The 19,683-nt window shown below is 42.2% G+C and overlaps 1 protein-coding gene across 1 annotated transcript in view; it reads right to left on the bottom strand.

Moving 5' to 3' along the window:
- FBXW8 (F-box and WD repeat domain containing 8) overlaps positions 1 to 19,683 on the bottom strand; it is a gene marked incomplete at both ends in the record, with an annotated part of 120,098 nt that overhangs the window by 91,213 nt on the left and 9,202 nt on the right. The window contains 2 exons of the mRNA XM_079717310.1: positions 698 to 862; positions 12,983 to 13,087. Coding sequence (XP_079573436.1) covers positions 698 to 862; positions 12,983 to 13,087 — 270 coding nt within the window. The remainder of the gene's footprint in view (positions 1 to 697; positions 863 to 12,982; positions 13,088 to 19,683) is intronic.

The raw sequence follows: 19,683 nt of genomic DNA on the forward strand, positions 1-19,683 counted from the left end.
GAAGGGGAAAGAATACAGCTCTGTCCTTTCCTTCCAACTGAATTTCCAGCTACCCAGGTGGGAAGAAACGGGCACCACACTGCTGTCTCGTCATGCCTTAAACAGCTTTATGTAACACTGTTCTTGACAGTTATTTTCTACAGAAACACTGTTCTGTGCAAATTCACAGCTGTGATCTAATATTTCTGTAGAAATTCTGAAGTGATAAATGTTATGGAAGCAAGCCAATAGGTTATGTGAGGGAAGAGAAGCCAGTACTTAGAGATGCTTAATGATCTCCCTCTTAGAATTTGCTGGAAATAGCATTTTCAGCCCCTCTTCTGTATTCAGGTGGTGCTTTCTTGGTCCATCCAGGGAGATGGTGGCAGTGAAAAGGGGCTGCACTGAGCACTAGCCCAAAGACCCCGACCATCAGAGGCGAGGGGACCGGATCCTCGGTCTCGCCCCTCCTCTCCTAGAGGACAACAGGACGCTCCCAAAGAGTGTGCTTGAAAACAAGGGCAGATACTCTAATGCGCAACAAAAGGGGCAACAAATCACCAACGGCTGAAGGGATGCTCACCATCCTCCTCCTCTCTTTGTTTCTGGCAGTTAATCTCAGGTGAAATTGGAAGGACTCGGTGTTTAATCCCGGGCTCGGATTCCTGTGTCCTTGCAGGCTATTCCCCTACAGGTAATGATATTGGCCACTGCCTACCTTCCAGTTGGTTCTTAACATGTGTTCCTTGGCTCGGCACTCTTGGAAGATGAGCTTCCAGCAAGAATAATCGGAGATGCTGCTCTCGGGAAGGTGCCCTTCCTGCTGGCACAGCCTGTACCAGAGTACTTCATCTTCTGCAATCACCTTCCACGTCTTGCTCACCTAAAACAGCAGAAGTGACACAAATGTCAAATTCTGCAATTAGAGAAGTCCCTTGTCATCCAAAAATCAATCAACACCTTTATTACTGCCCTGGGTTTATGGCAGTATAAAATGTCTCATTAACAAAACACTCTGAGGTGAAAAAAAATACAAGCAAATGTTTCCTGTTTTATCTTTCAAGATTTCAAAATTGTTGTACTACCATGTAATATCACATTTTAAACTACTTGGTTAAATTATTTTATACATATATATGTATAAAATATAAAGAGAAAAAATACACAAATACATAAAAGGCATAAAATACACACTGTAACACGTTAATAGATATAAAATCATACACAGTTTTTCAGAACAGAATCTCTTTACTTTTTACCAATAAGCACTTGTATTTCCCTCTTATAGAGCTAGAGACCAATGACCTCTGAAGTAAAGAGCTGTAATAAAATATCCATAACCCAAAACTTCTAGTCATATGAGAAATTCAGATTTATATTATGTGCAAAAACTTAGATTTTAAATGTGTAGATTAAAAAAATTATTTAACAGAAAACTCAAGCAATTATCTAGGATGGTAAGATCTGATATAGAGGGCTTCCCTGGTGGCGCAGTGGTTGAGAGTCCGCCTGCCGATGCAGGGGACACGGGTTCGTGCCCTGGTCCGGGAAGATCCCACATGCCGTGGAGCGGCTGGGCCCGTGAGCCATGGCCACTGAGCCTGCGCGTCCAGGGCCTGTGCTCCGCAACGGGAGAGGCCACAACAGTGAGAGGCCCGCGTAATGCAGGAAAAAAAAAAAAAAAGATCTGATATAGAGAAATTAATATTATGACTGGACTGAATTTCAAATCCCAACAGTATCCAGAGGAAATGGCCATTTTAGCTATTAGTGCTTTGTCTTCCAACCCTAACTTTGGGGAATGATGGATTTACTTCATCATGGGATAATGTACAAAGCTGGGCAGACTGCAAAAGATGGACTCTGCTCGCAAAATGAGAAACTGATCCAGCAGATCAACATGATCCAGGGTCTGCACCACACTCTGCTTGCTGTCCACCCAAAGGTTTAGCCTCACTTCTAATACAGTAAGAGTCACGACCAGTGGTTCATGGTAACGTGTGCTCCTTAACACTCCCTTGGGGCCACTTCAAGACATCAAATACTCAGACAAGAAGAGAGAACACGAGACAGAGAGAGAGCACACAGCACGTGCATGGCAGACTCTCATGACACAAGGGTGCCTCATTTGAGAAATACCTCTAGGGAGTTAGCTTCCAGGACTACAGAGTTGAAGATCTCCGAAAATCTGGTCCTCCACAAAACCAACAAGAATACTGCCAAAAACTGTCAAAATCAACTTTTTCAGAACTCTAGAAATTAACTAAAGGCTTGCAACATTCTGAGAAGCATCTATTCAAGAAAAATGGCTGAATCTTGGTAAGAATAGCAACCTTTGTATTGTCTTCACTTGCATTAATCCCATCCTCATCCTCTAGTTCCATGGTAGCCTTGAAAACCAACAGCCTCCAACTATAGCAGCTGTAAAAACCAGCAGTCTAGCAGCTCCCAGAGAGGCCAAATGGGTTTATAGCTCTCCAAAACTACCATCCCCAGAGAAACGTCACTATTTGGCCTGTCTGGCAGCTTGCTAGAAAGCTCTGTTCTCATGGCTTGTCTTTATCTAATCTGACTTATAGCTAACTCTGTCCTATATCCAGGGCATTTGTCAGAAAAAAATAAGGGACAACTGTTTAACAGTGCAGCTGCCTGACATGGCACTACCAAGTAGGGCTAAAAGGAGGCTAATCGAAAGCCTTAAAAGGAAAACCTGGGGAGTGGGATACCCCATTATAAATATATTCAAAATACTAAAGGAAAGCATATCTAAAGAAATAAACTTATGAGCAAAATGTCTCACAAAGTAGAGAATATTGACAAAGAGACAATATTTTTTTTTTTTTTTAAAGAACCAAACAGGGCTTCCCTGGTGGCACAGTGGTTAATAATCCACGTGCCAATGCAGGGGATACGGGTTCGAGCCCTGGTCTGGGAAGATCCCACACGCCACGGAGCAACTAAGCCCGTGTGCCACAACTACTGAGCCTACGCTCTAGAGCCCGCGAGCCACAACTACTGAAGCCCACACGCCTAGAGCCCGTGCTCCACAAGAGAAGCCACCACAATGAGAAGCCCGTGCACCACAACAAAGAGTAGCCCCCGCTCGCCACAACTAGAGAAAGCCCACGTGCAGCAACGAAGACCCAACACACTTAAATAAATAAACTTCTTAAAAAAAAAAAAAAAGAAGATAGTAATATAGGAAAAGAGGAACAAAAAAGACATACTGACAGCTCCTTAAATGGCTGAAGGCAGCCATCACATTTCCCCTTAGTCACTTCTTCACTGGTCTAAACACACCCATTTTCTCCAACTAATTGTCATAGGACTAGCTCCCCTACCCATTATCTCTGAAATGTACCCTAGTATTTATGCATCTCTGGTGTCCCTCTTCAAAAGTGATACTCAGGACTAAACAATACCCCAGATATAGACTGTCAAGTGCCATGAACAGAAGGATTTTACCAGATACTAATTTGCTACTTCACTTGAAGATACATCCTCATGGTTACAGAACGTATGGTCCAGAGCTTCTGGAGTCTGTTTATTTTATTAAATATTTAAGGCAGACAAAAAGGTACATATTACAAACACCCACGGATACACCACCCTGCTTAAGAAATATTACCAATAAGCTTAAAACTCCTATGCATCTCCCAGTGTCCACATCCTTTTCTCGCCAACAGTAACCTCAGTTTGGTATTTATCAATCTTCAGTCTTTTTAAATACAAGTTGCAATTAAAGAAAAAAAAGTCCCCATTTCTTACTCTCACACTATTATGTTTTAAACTTAAATTCTTAACTTTCTAAACTTTCTATCCATTTTAAATTCCAGCTCATCGCACATACCCACCCCCAGCATTTTATATCATTTTTGCATCTCAATTCTGTTATCCATTGTAGGTATGCTACTTTTCCTTTACATAAGTCATCAGCAAAATACAGTCTGTGGGGTTTCATGTCTTAATTATTTTAAAAAATTAACCAGGATAGGGCTGAGGATGGAGCCCGTGGCAAACCACTAGAGCCCTCCCCCAAGGCTGACATGGATCCATTAAGCAGCCCACCCCAGGCACGGCCACAGCATCAGTTACAAATCCACTTAACCACACTGTCATCCCACACTTCTCCATCTTAGCCATAAAGGCATCGGGGAAACAAACCCTCATCTGATCACAAGTGGTCAGGCAATAAAGAATGGGATAATGACTCAGTAACACTGGAGTTCCAGTTTCGACTAGACAGAACACCATGGTTTTATTTTTGGCATGTTTGGTCCACAGCTGAGCCTGTCCATGACACTGGGTGGTGTCTGTCCATCTGTCTGTGCCAAAGTGAGTCTCAGCACTAGGCAATCATGAAGCACAGATAGGGACAGACCAACATCAGCTGTGACGGAGCCAGGCTACAGCTCAAATAGCTCCAGAGCAGAGTACTTCTCCCATAGGCCCCTGCAATTCAGGGTTAAATAAAGTATAAGGGTGAACACACAGACACCCTCATGGGTTCTCAAAGGCACGAAGTGCTAGCCAACCACATGGCAGTTTACTCTGATCCCTGGGATACATCAGCACTTTTGTGTAAAAATTATAAAATGTAAAATTTTGTAGAATTTATGAAATGTAACTACTAGATGAAAGACCCAGACTCATTATTTCACTACACAGACCAGCACTTCCCAAAGCATATTCAATAGAATAGCAGCTCCTTAGGGTATTAATAAGTTACTTTAAAAAAGGATTCCACGGTCACACGAGTTTGGAGAACACTGGTTTAAACAAAACTAAGCAGGACTTTTCACTGCAGAACTTCTCAGAGCTTTTAACAGACTGACACGTGTTGCATATCTCTAAGAAGGAAATATAAGAGGCTGCATTCCTCGAACTTATCTGGCTCCTGAACTCTTCTTACAAGGAGTGTCTCAAAAGCCCAGTGTCCTCCCGAAGACACCTTACAGAACACTGATATAGGTATCACTCAGTCAATTAAAACATATATCGGGCACCAACTGTACGCAGGCACTAAGGCCAGCAATTCTTATCTACTTTCCACCTCAACCTGCCAAATTGACACCTTTTGCAGGTGGTGACACCCCACGGAAATGACCAGATTGGGGCCGCCTGCCCATGGCTGGGGAAGCTAGAGGGAAAAGTTCTGGTCTCTGCCCTTACAGTCGAGTTGGATCACAAGACTGGCCCCCAACAGCGGGTAATCTTTGTAATTCTGCAGTCCAAAAATTAGCTACAAGGCTGCACTTTGTTAGATGAAGCCAGTGAATCATCATCATTTCAGGAGAATCCAAATTCAATGCTCAGTGACTACAAACTAGAATATCCCAATTAAACATTCTGGATGAGTTTTAATGAGTACTAAACTGTACAAATTCCAGCCACTTTAAAACGGAGAAACTTTTCAGGGACTTTCAAGAACTCTCAAATATATGTCAGACCTTAAAAAATCTTGGAAGCCGAAAACATTTTTTTATATCAGCTTTGAAGAAAATGTCAAATTGTCTTAAATAACACAATCTGAAATTTGTACAACAGGGTTATGGGATAAAAACCTGAGAACAAAAAGTTGATGTTTCGGTGCGTCATCGCCACCACTAACCCCTAGACCACAGGGCCTCTTCTGTAGAAAATAATATTCAGGATAAAGTTTAATCCTGGAAAACAAACAATAAAGCTCTTTGAGGGATTTATAAAAGCTAGAGGTGAGAATTACTTCCAAAAAGGGATCAGGATTGTATCTACGATTAGGTATTGAACACAAATGTGCCAACAATTTCTTTAGCAAATGATAAAGAGAGGGTTGCCTTTTTATTCTTCTTTTAAAGGAGAACAAAAATGACAGGCTTTAAGAATTTCTTTTAATCCTGAAGGGGGAAAAAATCAACAAGAAAAACACCTAGTTAAAACTTTCACAAGTAAATTTTAAAGAGTATCACCAAAAGGAAATCTAATTGTTTTGATTTCTTAAATTACATTAAATCTAGAAAGTTTACGAGCCTGAATTTTCCAAAGGCCTAATGGTCTTTCTTTAATACACCAGGATTGGACTGGCCCTGCCTAGTAAAAGCCCCACTGAGTGAGCCTCAGCTGCAAGAATTTGCTAATAAAAGTGTTTCCAGCATTTTGCTTTATAGCACCACTATGAATTGCAGCATTAAAAAAAAAAAAAAAAAAACCTTGTCTCAAAAACTAGCTTTATTAACTCTGCCTGGATTAAGGTTACCAGTGAGGCCCACAACAGGGGAAAAAGTGTCACTGTTCCAGTCACACAATGACATAAGGAAGTCTACCTGGGGAGGACACACCACTGACCTCCCTTTGCTAAACCCAGCAGTCTTTTCTCAGCCCTCCTCTCACTTGACCGCTTGTTACCTTTGATCACTTTCACCTCCTTGAAAATTGCTCTCCCTTGGTTCAGAGGACTGTGCACGCTAGGTTTCTTCCCAGCTCACAGGTACCGCCTTCTCAGTCTGCTTATCGTCTACTCACTGTCGTGCCAGGGCCCAACCCCTAATCTCCTCCTCTATCTACACTCAGTTTCCTGGCTTTAAATACCATCCATGTGCTGACTGCTTCCAAATTTACATCTTCAACCCTGAGTTCAACCCAGAACTCACCTGCAGCCTCACATTCAAGTGCTGATCTTCCCCCCAGACTTGCTCATCCCAACATTTCCCCTGGTTAGTAATGGTAACCTCATCCACCCAGCTGCTCAGGCCAAACACCCTGGAGTCCTGCTGACTCTTCCTCCTCTCCCCACACCCAACCCATCAGCAACCCTGACTCCACCCACTTCTACCAGCACAGTCCTGGTCCAAACCACCATGTAGCCTTCAAACTGGTCTCCTTGCTGCCGGCCTTGTCCCCTGGCATATTCTTCACATGACAGCGAAAATGATCCCTTTTAACATATGTCAGACCTTGTCACTCCTCTGATTAAAACACTTCAATGGCTTCCCATCTCATTCAGAATAAAAGTTCAAGTTCTGTTAACAGATTAAGTGCCTTTTGAATTTGGACCATCTCTCCTTCTCTTAGCCCTGTTTGCTCACTACATCCCTGTGTTAGTTTCCTATTGATATTCTAACAACTTATTACAAACTTACGGCTTTAAATGACACACATTTATTCTCTTACAGTTCTGGGGGCCAGAAGTCTAAAATCAAGGTGTTGGGGGAACTCCCTGGAGGTCCATGTTTCCACTGCAGGAGGCACGGGTTCAATCCCAGGTTGGGGAACTAAGACCCCATAAGCTGCACAGCGTGGCCAAAAAATAAAATAAAATCAAGGTGTTGGCAGCAGGGTTGCATTCCTCCTGGAGGCTTCAGGGGACGATCTGTTTCTTCACCTTTTCCAGCTTTGAGGGGCCACGTACATTCCTTGGCTTGCAACCTCTTCCTCCATTTTCAAAGCCAGCAACATAGCATCTCCTCTCCTCTCTGACCTCCTGCCTCCCTCTAAGGAGCTCCGTAGTCACAATGAACCCACCTGGATAATCCAAGATGACTCCATGTGAAGATCCTTAACTTACATCTGCAACGGTCTTTTTACCATAAAAGATAACGTAGTCACAGGCCTGAGGATTAGGGCATGAACATCTCAGGGAGGCCATTACTCAGCTGCCACAGCCTAGCCAGTCTGACCTTCCTGCTGTTCCTCACACAACAGGTACACTCACCTCAAGGCCTCTGCACCTGCTATCCCCCTCTGCCAGAGACCTGCCCAGCTTCCTTCTTCCCTCCTCAGGTCTCTGCTGAAAGGTCACCTTCTCTATGAAGTCTTCCCTGGCCACCCCAGATGATGCAACCCCCAACATCATCTCTGCTGTCTCATTTTTCTCCATAGCACTTACCACCATCAGATATATTCGATATTTAATGATATATTTACTGCACATAATGTAAAGCTTTCCAAAAGGCAGGGGTTTTTATGTTTTGTTCACCGTGTAGAATGGTACATGGCACATAGTAGGCCCTCTGTAAATAACTGAATGAGAAGAATAAGTCCAACTTTTTTTTTTTTTTAAGTTCAACACCTAAAGAAACTGGATTGCTGGGTATATAGCCAGAGAAAACCATAATTCAAAAAGACACATGCACCCCAATGTTCACTGCAGCACTATTTACAATAGCCAGGTCATGGATGCAACCTAAATGCCCATCAACAGACAAATGGATAAAGAAGATGTTGTACATATATACAATGGAATGTTACTCATCCATAAAAAGGAATGAAATTGGATCATTTGTAGAGACATGGATGGATCTAGAGACTGTCATACAAAGTAAGTCAGAGAGAGAAAAACAAATATCGCATATTAACGCATACTTGTGGAACCTAGAAAAATGGTACAGATGAACCAGTCTGCAAGGCACAAATAGAGACAGATGTAGAGAACAAATGTATGGACACCAAGGGGGGGAAGCGGTGGCAGGGGGTGGTGGTGGTGTGATGAATTGGGAGGTTGGGATTGACATGTATACACTAATATATATAAAATAGATAACTAATAAGAACCTGCTGTATAAAAAAATAAAATAAAATTCAAAAATTATGAAAAAAAACTGGATTGTTTTTATTTTTAAAGGTCAGCTCCTGGCATTTGCTGCTCTCAGAAGGCTTTGACTTTCTTATTCAAATATAATCTCTTGCTTTCTGATTTTTTTCTCTTTTAAATTTTAATATGAAAAATTTCAACCACACAAAAGTAAAGTGAACAGCGTAAAAAAACTCCCAAGTCACCCCCACTCTGTTCAAATGATTATCAATATTTTGCCATTCTTGTTTCATCTAGTTCCCCATCTTTTTTTCTGGAGTTGCTTTGCTTCTCCCTAACCCCTTTTAGAGGGAGCAGCCACTGGAACCTGGGGAATCAAAAGGAAACTTCTGTGGATGCTTGGGTGTCAGGCATGCACATATCTCCCTGAGAGAAGTCTGGGGGCAAAGGTGGAAATTAAGAACTAACGGAACCCTGCCAGCAACTACAGGTCCTCAGAATAATTTCTGCTCTGAAAATCAACCAGGCACGCTTGGCTCTAAATTCCCAACCTTTAAAAATGTCATTAAGATCTGTAGCTAGAAAAACTCAAATTTTAGTTTCTCCTATTTGGACATCTGGGAAGATCATAAGATCACATTTGCCTTGAAACTTGAAATATCATAATCTAATACACTGGGCTTTAGTTCCAGAGCTACTTATTTATTTTTGAAACACCTACTTCTTGCTTGCCAATTTTAACATAAATCTTAAGTTTTTAACCTCTCCCATCTTCTTTCTTTTTCTTTATTACATTCTTCAAGGACGTTTTTCTACCTTTTACTTGAAAATCATGGCCCTGTTGCCTTTGCAGCTCTATATCTAAACTTACACATTAGGAAATACACATAACTAAAATATATGCTAAAATTGAAAATGAAAAAATAAAGTTATAGAGATGGAGAACAAATTCGAGGTTGCCAGGGGTTAGGGAAGGACATGGCTATAAAAGAGTAGCAGGATTCTTGTGATGAAAATTCTATATCTTGACTGTGTGGTCACTCAAATCTACACACGTGATAAAACTGCGTAGACTTAAATACACACAAATAAGTGTGTATTAAACTGGTGAAATCTGAATAAGCTCCATGGACTCTGCAAATGTCAATTCCTGGTTTTGATATTGGGCTACAGTCTGCAAGACATTACCAATGGAGGAAACTGGGGGAAGGGTACACAGAACTTCTCTGCACTATTTTTTGCAACTTATGAATTTCTAATTACTTTTAAAGTTTTTTAAATGAACATCGGTAAATACTTAAAAACCTTTACTCCTTAGAATTACTCATGTTGTAATATAACAGCACACTCACTTTTCTCATAAAAACCAAACAATTTTGTAATTTCAAAATCGACAATTTTGTCATTGTTGTCCATTTTAAAATATTACCCTTTAAAGTGTTTGGAAATCCTGTGGACATACACACACATACACACACACACACACACGCAAAAGAACAAAAAATTATAAGTAGCAAAACGATAAACTGCTCAATGAACTGCCCCAAGCATAACTGCTTACTAAAACCCACACTGTTTGAGACATCCCAGCATGATACTCTCCCACAGAGATACTAAATCCCTCGAGGGACAAGTATGGATACCAAGGAGCTAGGAAGGTCAGCATTCAGGGTACACAGGATCACAAACTAACGTAAGGGGACTTTAGTTTTGAAGCGTAAAGCCTCACAAAGCAGAAAAGAGAGGGGATGCAGAAAGGAGACAAAGTCAAGAGCCAAATCAATTCTCCAGTATAGTCTGTGGCATAATGAAATCTCAGAAGTCCGCCCCAATCAGGGTTCCTTACTGTTAGTCAGTTACCAATTTGGCATAAGGATCTAAGCAAACAGGTTTTCTCCAAGGGCACTCATATAGTTTATGGTGCCAATTCCACATAACTGGCCCAACCACTTTCACTGAAATCCCAAGGCGGCTAGATTAAAAGAGAACCAGAGAGAAAGAGCTAGACGGAGAGAGCAAGCCCCCTCTAAAATAAAATCATAAAGCAGCAGGACATTCCATTCAGCAGAAGGCCCTTTTCCTGTTTCAAAAATAAAAACACCATGAGAAACAAATGAAAATGCTACTTATTTTTATTACTTTGTGGTTTTCTTTTAATGCTTGAAAAAAACAAAGCCAAGTCACAAACTACTGGCCATCCATCGTCATCTTTGTGCAAAAGCTCTACGAAAAAAATCCTGGCTTAGAAGATCAGAGCCACCTCAGGGGTTCTGTTTAAGGATATTTTCTATTCTTATACATGTGCTCTAAAAATTAGGTTCAACCACAAAAACCCAAATCCAACTGGCCCAAGAGGGAAGAATTCTGGTGCACAATTGGACTACTGTGTTGCAAATTAAACTGTTCACACCTGCAGAATAATCTCACCAGCATAACCAATCTACCCTGGAATGCAGCCCCACTGTACCAAAAGGGGGATTTCTTCTTCCACCAGATTCTATCTTTCACTGATAAACTCTTTGGATGAGAAAACCAGCAGCAGATGTGAAAGCCACATGGCCCTCTACAAAGCAGGAGAGCAAAAGCAATGTAAAAAGAAATGATTCCTTAAACAGCAGCTCCCTATCAAGGATGAAGATTTTATCATCTAAGGCTGACTTTGTGGAAAGCTAGCTATTAGACCCTGTTCCAAGACTTTGGCTAACAGCATCAGGCTGAAATCCAGGAGCTGGACTCGTTTAGCTACACCCTTGTTTTCAACTCTTGGGAACAGGGCCAATGTGTAAAGTTAGAATATAACAAATCCAATTTCCAAGGCAAAGAAGAAGACAATGTAGGTACTCTTACTTAATGCAGTCGATAGGCTCTGAGCATGGTTTACACTTCAAACATTTTTATTTTGTGAATTTTAGCCTCTGCATAGTTTCTTCCAAAAGATTTCCACACCCTGCATCAAAAAATATTTGCCAAGGGCTTCCCTGGTGGCGCAGTGGTTGAGAGTCCGCCTGCCAATGCAGGGGACACGGGTTCGTGCCCCGGTCCGGGAAGATCCCACATGCCGCGGAGCGGCTGGGCCCGTGAGCCATGGCTGCTGGGCCTGCGCGTCCGGAGTCTGTGCTCCGCAACGGGAGAGGCCACAACAATGAGAGGCCCACGTACCACCAAAAAAAAAAAAAAAAAAAAAAAAAAAAAAAAAAATATTTGCCAATACCCTCCCTTAACTGATGCTGTGGCAATCAAAAATACTGAACACTTTCTCAAATTCATATTTAAGTAGAAAAATAATTTTGATTAAGCAAAATGCTTCATAATAGGGTAAAACCATAATAGGGGAATAGAGTAAAACCAGAAACTCTCTAAATTGTCCTGTATTTTGTGTCATTTCACTGAACTGCCATGGAGTTTGACAGCTCTAGAGTCTGTCTACAGTTTTCACCACCCTCAAACTGCCTTAATATTTTTACCTTCATATTCATGGTGGTGTTTCAGATTTTTATTGTATAGTTCTCCTACCACTGAATTTCACTGAACTCTTTCTCCTGAAGGTACAGAAACTTGTATCAAATGCATTATAGGATCCAGGGATGGGAAACAGTAACCACTAAACAAATTACTTCTTTGGCAATGGATACTCCAGTGCCTTCTGGGAACACAGTTGTCCATGAAAAGCCAAATGGTCAGCAATCACATACACATTTAACTTATGAGAAATTAGACATTCTTCACCAAAAGGAAGAGAATAACAGACTAACTTTACTGATATAAATGCTTGCCTCTTAAAGCATGGCCAAAGCCACACTGGCATCACCTGGTAGAAATGCAGATCACTGGGTCACACCCCAGACCTCCTGAATCCCAATTAGCATTTTATCAAGATCCCCTGTGATTCATGCACACAATAAAGTCCAGCCTAGACTGTATCTCCCACCATTCCACGCCATGGGCACGTGCCCCAGAGTAGGCATGCGATGGGTGACGCCGATCTGCAATTCCCTCGGTGGATCTCAGCTCTCACATGCCTCGCGCCTCACTGAGTGGAACTCTGGTGTTTGAAGGGTAATTTGGATCATACAGTGGAACATGACTTCACTGTTTTGTCCCCAGGCTGACCCTCAGCTCCCAACCTAACGACTGGCGTGAATGAACCAAGGCCTTGCATCTTTGCATTAGAGGACGTTAACAGGTCTGGCGATCTCAGTAAAGGCAAGTACAACCTTGTCAGCCTTGAGCACGCTGCCACAGGTCAGCCATAACTCAGACTGCAGGAGGAGCACAGCTCTGGGACAGACGGTCACAAGAAGATAAACACGACATGGTGATATGGAACATAATTGTTTAAGGTCAAGGTTGCTTTCCTTCAAGTAAAGCTGCTATCCAACTCATTAATTCTTTAAAGTCTGTCATTCTGTAAAGTAAATTTCTGCTATGGAGGAGCTTCCCATACTTGAATTACACATGTAGGTAAATCCTGACCATCCATTAATGACAGCTTACCTGCGCACACCTTCCTAGTTCTTTCCTGTCCAGATACTGAAATATATTGATTGCCAACTCGTAAGGCAGTTGGATATCAAAGAAGGGCACGTCATCCATTTCATTCTGAGGAGGAAAAAAGAAAAGAAATAAGTTTAAGATTCTGAGATATGAAAATGTTCATATTTACATGCCCTTTAAATGACCAGCAATAGCCTTAAGTGGTGACAAGAGAGAAGATGCTGATTCCCAGGAGGAGCAAAGCATTCTTACTATTCCGCAGAGCACCGTCATAGAACTAATTCAGAGCTTGACAGCTACTCTCAATTATCCGACCCCCACAAGCTTACCCTCCTTACATTCACTTCTAAACTCCACAAGACCATTTCCCGTAATGTTTCAAAAAGGAGGGCTGGGCCTCCCTGGTGGCGCAGTGGTTGAGAGTCCGCCTGCCGATGCAGGGGATACGGGTTCGTGCCCCGGTCTGGGAGGATCCCATATGCCGCGGAGCGGCTGGGCCCGTGAGCCATGGCTGCTGAGCCTGCGCATCCGGAGCCTGTGCTCCGCAACGGGAGAGGCCACAACAGTGAGAGGCCCGCATACCACAAAAAAAAAAAAAAAAAAAAAAAAAAAAAAAAAAAAGGAGGGCTTCCCTGGTGGCGCAGTGGTTGAGAGTCCGCCTGCCGATGCAGGGGACGCGGGTTCGTGCCCCGGTCCGGGAAGATCCCACATGCCGCGGAGCGGCTGGGCCCATGAGCCATGGCCATTGAGCCTGCGCGTCCGGAGCCTGTGCTCCGCAACAGGGGAGGCCACAGTGGTGAGAGGCCTGCGTACTGCCAAAAAAAAAAAAAAAAAAAGCAGGGGTGCCATCTCACAACCTGGGGTGTGCCACAGGAATCAATGCAAAGGTTTGTGGAAAACCTCTCAGCTTCTAAGGAAAGGTGAGTGGTAGGCAGTCAAGAAAGAGCTTTGGAATCAGGGAGGCCACTGGTCCTTCCAGGACAACTGCTACTAGCCCCCAACTTGGAGGGGGGTGAGTGCCCACAGAGAAGAAATGCTGACCTAGGTCACTGCGGTGTTTTCATCAGGAAGAGGGGGACAGGGCTGTGAACGTGAGCAAAAAGTAAACAGATGAAGTGCTGCTCTTGGGTAAGGTGAGTCCATCTACCCGTGGCCACAGGAGAAGCACAAGGTTTCCTAATGCACCCGGGGGCTTGTGCTGCTTAACCTGAGTGAGCCAGTGCAAACAGAGCAGTTCTTCTTCAGTGTCATTTATTAATGTGGAGAAATTAGAGCTCGCCTGCCTTTGGATAAGCAATTAGGGATGAGGTAACAGGCTTTATTTGAGAGATAAGGCTGTCATGACGATCCTGGTAGCACAAAGAAATACGAGGGTGAAACAGAAAAAAGGCCAAGTGTGCACATGTATCCCTCTGCCTGTTCCCGAATCCACCTGCCAAAGCTCACTTTGGTGCGTGCTCCTGTAAAGCTGGGGAAAGCAGAGCTCTGCATCCCAACAAAACTTGCTTAATAAAGTTCATTTTTAATAAGCTTTGGCTGACATCGGTGACTTACTGGTTGCAAGCAAATTATTAATTCACCACTCAAATACAACAGTTGTATATTGCAAGGCTGCATGAAAAGAATCTCAGCATTTTTAAGGGAGTGTGAGCACTGACTCAAACCCTACCACAATTCAGGGTGAAGATTTTTCTGGAATCATGTTTCCATTCATCTAGGAGTCTCAGGGCTAAAACATAATCCAGGGCATAAGGAGGTAATGTATTCAACTGCAAAAACAGCGCAAGGCTAAGCATGAAGGCCAAGAAGAATCTCTAGAGGAAAAAAGAGGAAGAGTTGACAGTTCTCGGCGGGCAAAGAAGGAACGGAATGTTAAATCAGGACAGCAGTGTTGGCTGTACAGAAAACAACAGAAAAAAATCTGCAAGTGTAATTGGAAGACAAAGGGGTCCTTGCCTAAAACAATAATGGAAAGTCATTTGTCTAATGTCATGCTAGGTCCCCTCCTACAGCTAATCAGCTTTACTCGTCAAGAAAGAGAGGCATCACTTTCTCTATGCCCAGATCCAACTTGAGACTCCTTATCGTAACTATGGAGGGAATCGAGGAAAGCTGCACACAGTACAAGACTATCATTCACAGCTCTGGCCTTCCTTCTGCTTTCTCTTTTGGATTTTTTGACTATGGTGAGGTGGAGAAGTCTACCTTATCCACTCAGTAAAGAAACAAGAGAAAAATGTTCCCTGTCCTCATACAAGCAGAATAAAGGCAAAGAAAAGTCTGCACTCGTGCAAACTGAACTCATAATTAGCTTTTTTTTATTTTCTCCCTGCTGCCAGAGGCATTGCTTTCTTCAATCGGTCCCTTCGGGACCCCCTATAAACTAATGTCTGTACTTGACACTACTGTGATGAAGCATGAGAAGTCATCTCTGTTTTTAGTTTTGCTGGTGCAGAAAAGTCACAATTCTGGTGGCAGGTGCCTTCTCCCTTTTGCCTGTTCAGTTGGCCAGTTCTCTACTCTCATCCTAGAAAACACCGCCTCTGCCTCAGCACACTCCAACCTCTGCCACCATCCTCCTTCACGCCAGCCCCCACGACCTCTGGGATGCAGCAGAGCACGGAGGGTTAGAGCACAGATTCCAACTGATCATCCCAGTTCTGCCATCCGACTAGCCACGAGACCAGGCTAAAAGCAGCTGATTCTTAGCTTCCTCATCTATGAAACAGATATTAACACACCTAATATGTTATTCATAGGGCAGTTATGAGAATAAAATGAAATAATACATGGAAAGGGCCTGGCACAAGTATCCAGGCTAAGCATGCAATAATTGATTGTTAATAGTACTATTTTCTTTCCTTGAGTGGCATTCCAGGTCCCTTTTTCTCCTTCAACACATACTTTTGATTAGGTCCACATTCCACGTAGACCCCACGTCAGCTTGTTGTTTACACAGAAAGTTGTCTCCCCTTGTCACGAGATAAGCACATGATGGTCGATGACAGTGGAAAGGGAATGGTACAGCAGAAGCTGTCATTCAGAAGTATGAATACTGAAAGTAACCGCACAACAAGGGCTTTTCCAAGAGGGCTTTTAAAAAAGAATCATCAATTTAAAAAGCTTATACCACAGTAATAACCACAGACGGATCTGCTCTGGTGCACAGAGGATGAAAAGGGGGTAGCCAGCAGGGTGTGAACAGCCAGTCCGGGGTATGAGGGCTCCCATGCCAGCAAACAGTCAGAGGCTCCATGCTGGTCTCACTGCTAACACACGGGGTTACTGTTCTTGATCATTTATAAGTTCTGGAGAGCAACAACTGCTTCCAAGCACTGAATGATAATTATGTAAACACCAACATCACTAAGCCAAACTTTTTTGTTTAAATCACTGTGCTCTTAGAAAAGGGAACTCTCCTACACTGTTGGTGGGAATGTAAATGGATACAGCCACTATGGAGAACAGTATGGAGGTTCCTTCAAAAACTACAAATAGAACTACTATATGACCCAGCAATCCCACTACTGGGCATACATCCTGAGAAAACCATAACTCAAAAAGAGTCACGTACCACAATGTTCATTGCAGCTCTATTTACAGTAGCCAGGACATGGAAGCAACCTAAGTGTCCATCGACAGATGAATGGATAAAGAAGATGTGGCACATATATACAATGGAATATTACTCAGCCATAAAAAGAAACGAAATTATTTGTAGTAAGGTGGATGGACCTAGAATCTGTCATACAGAGTGAAGTAAGAGAAAGAGAAAAACAAATACCATATGCTAACACATATATATGGAATCTAAGAAAAAAAAATGGTCATGAGGAATCTAGAGGCAAGATGGGAATAAAGACACAGAACTACTAGAGAATGGACTTGATATGGGGAGGGGGAAGGGCAAGCTAGGACAAAGTGAGAGAGTGGCATGGACATATATACACTACCAAATGTAAAACAGATAGCTAGTGGGAAGCAGCCGCATAGCCCAGGGAGATCAGCTCAGTGCTTTGTGACCACCTAGAGGGGTGGGATAGGGAGGGTGGGAGACACAAAAGGGAGGGGATACGAGGATATATGCATACATATAGCTGATTCACTCTGTTATACAGCAGCAACTAACACAACAATGTAAAGCAATTATACTCCAATAAATATTTAAAATAATAATAAAATAAAAGGTGTGAAGAGTGGGAAAAAAAATCACTGTGCTCTTAGAATTGCATCTAAACTCCAAAATGATGGTCAATCCCAAAGAGATCAAGTCCCAGACTCTTATGTAAATGACCTTCCCTGTTGCTACCACTGGCTGGGAATGGCAGGGAAAAAAAAAAAAAAAAAAGAAACCAACATACTAAAGGAAGGTCCACATCTCCATATCTTAAGAAATATGTAGACCCACAAGGTCAGGAGACCAAATGCTGAAGTTTCATGTTGCACCCTTAGAATCCTTCTGGCAAGACATTCTATCATTGGCTCTTGTAGTGGACGCTGTGGTGGGTCACTCAGATTCCCCCTCTGGATCCATGACACTTTCCCCCAAGATGCCCAGAATGCTGCCTGCCACTGGCTCATAGCTGTGTCCCTTCCCAGGCACTGCCCTTGGCCAAAAAGCTGCCTCATTCCAGGTTACACTCCCTCCTCGAGGGCAGTGTGCATCCAATGACTACTCAGCTGAGTATAAAGACCTCTATGTGGGACCCCTCAGAAAGGCCAACCCATGAAACCACCTGCATGCAAATCTCTATCTCAGAGTCTGTTTCACGGAAAATCTAATCTTTATTCCCAAACAGTCCTGTGTTCAGCACATTCACAAGGGCTCTTATGCACAACTCCAGAGACATTAGTCTAGGTAACCTACTTCCCTTTCTACTAAGGAGGCAACAGTGGAATGCAGGTAAGTTAGAGTGATGTTATTATACCAAAAACAAAAAACTAGATCAGCTTCAGGGTTAAGTAAATCACTCATAAACTTCTCTCTCTTATTATCAGTAACATATCACTTGGGGAACACCTTACAAAAGATTGAGAGTTACGAGCATGCTTGATCCTGTGGTTAAAAATCCAGTTCTTTTATAGGTACAGCATAATCTGACAAGGATGTGGAGCCACATCCTGGACAGAGGCTGCAGCCCAGTAACCACATATACCTTAATAGTAGCAGAAGGTCCTAAGCACTCTCATTTGGTACTACCCTGGTTCACAAAGTAAAAAAAAAAAAAAACTACTACTTGCTACTAGTGTGCAGAGAAATACCCTGCCATCTAAAAGGTGCTATCAGTGCTCGCTTCAGCAGCACATATACTAAAATTGGAACAATACAGAGAAGATTAGCATGGCCCCTGCACAAGGATGACACGCAAATTTGTGAAGTGTTCCCTATTTTTAGCAATTATACTCCAATAAAGATGTTAAAAAAAAGAATTTAACTGCAGTCTCTAAATAGAAAATAATTAAAAATAAAAAAAATAAAAGGTTCTATCAGACTTCCATCTAGGCTATTTTGAAGCATACAGCCACCCTAAAAGTTATGGGCCACATTAACCAACTATATCTATACTAACTTAAATATGGAAATGGACAAGTTGGCAGTTCAGAAACTAAGATATTCCAAGAAGAAAAGAGACACTTGAAATATAGGAAATGTGGTCGTACTATAAAAATGTATGACTACAATGTTTAGAGAATAATTTAGAATGGACAAATTTATGCTACAGAAGACCAGTAAATTTAAAGTATTAACATTCCTTCAAATTTAAAGAAGGATACCCTTTAGACAACATACAACTTGGGTTTTAATTTTTTTTTTAATGGTTGAGATATTGATTCTCTCTCCAGTATTGGTGACTCTTGTCCTATATTATACATCAAAATCATCTGTGGAGGGGTGTGTGTGTGTGTGTGTGTGTTTTTAAACCAAAAACCCAGGGTCTCACTCAGACCTAATGTCCCAAATTCCCAGAGATGGGGCTCAAGCAACTCTTCCTCAGGAATCCTCATACAAACCAAAAGTTGAGAACCACAACCCTAACTTACCAAAAGACGTAAGAATCAATCCTTTCCCAATCAAGCCAAAAAAAAAAAAGCCACCACAAAGGGGTCATGTTACTTTGTTAATTCAAAGTCAGTGAATACTAGATTTTCCCAAAGTCTACTGGACTTACTCCAAAAACGCTAAGAGAAATTGCAAATAGATCCATCCCCAGGGAGGCTGATTTGTACTCTTATGTGCTAATGTAAGACTAAGTCTGTAAATGGACTGGTTTTGTGCCTTACTGTTAGACATTTAATCTGTCTTCTCTTGTTTAGTAGAAGAAGGGATAATTACTAAGAGCCAAATCAGTAAAAAGTGAAGAAACTGACTTAAGGTTTGTTCCCAGGGTAATCTCCAGGGCAAACAACAGGAGAGATCTCTCTAGATGGTGTGTTAAGAAACTAAGAAAAGCACCTGAGTTCAAACAATAGATATATAGCGTTTCTGCTAAATCTGTCACTGAAAGGAGACTGTTTTCTACATGAATTTATCTCAACTTTCTACATACTGCTAAGGAATAGACGCACACAATCTCAATCAGAAGGAATAGATGAGTTCCAGTTTCACCCGCATTTTCTTTAAGAAAAATAAAATTAGTTGATTAGGGGAAAAAAAGGTCTGAAACACTGTCAAGATAAACAGCCATTCATTTACATTCCCA

The sequence above is a fragment of the Hyperoodon ampullatus genome (genome assembly GCF_949752795.1).
Source record: "Hyperoodon ampullatus genome assembly, chromosome: 13".
NCBI classification, from domain to species: domain Eukaryota; kingdom Metazoa; phylum Chordata; class Mammalia; order Artiodactyla; family Ziphiidae; genus Hyperoodon; species Hyperoodon ampullatus.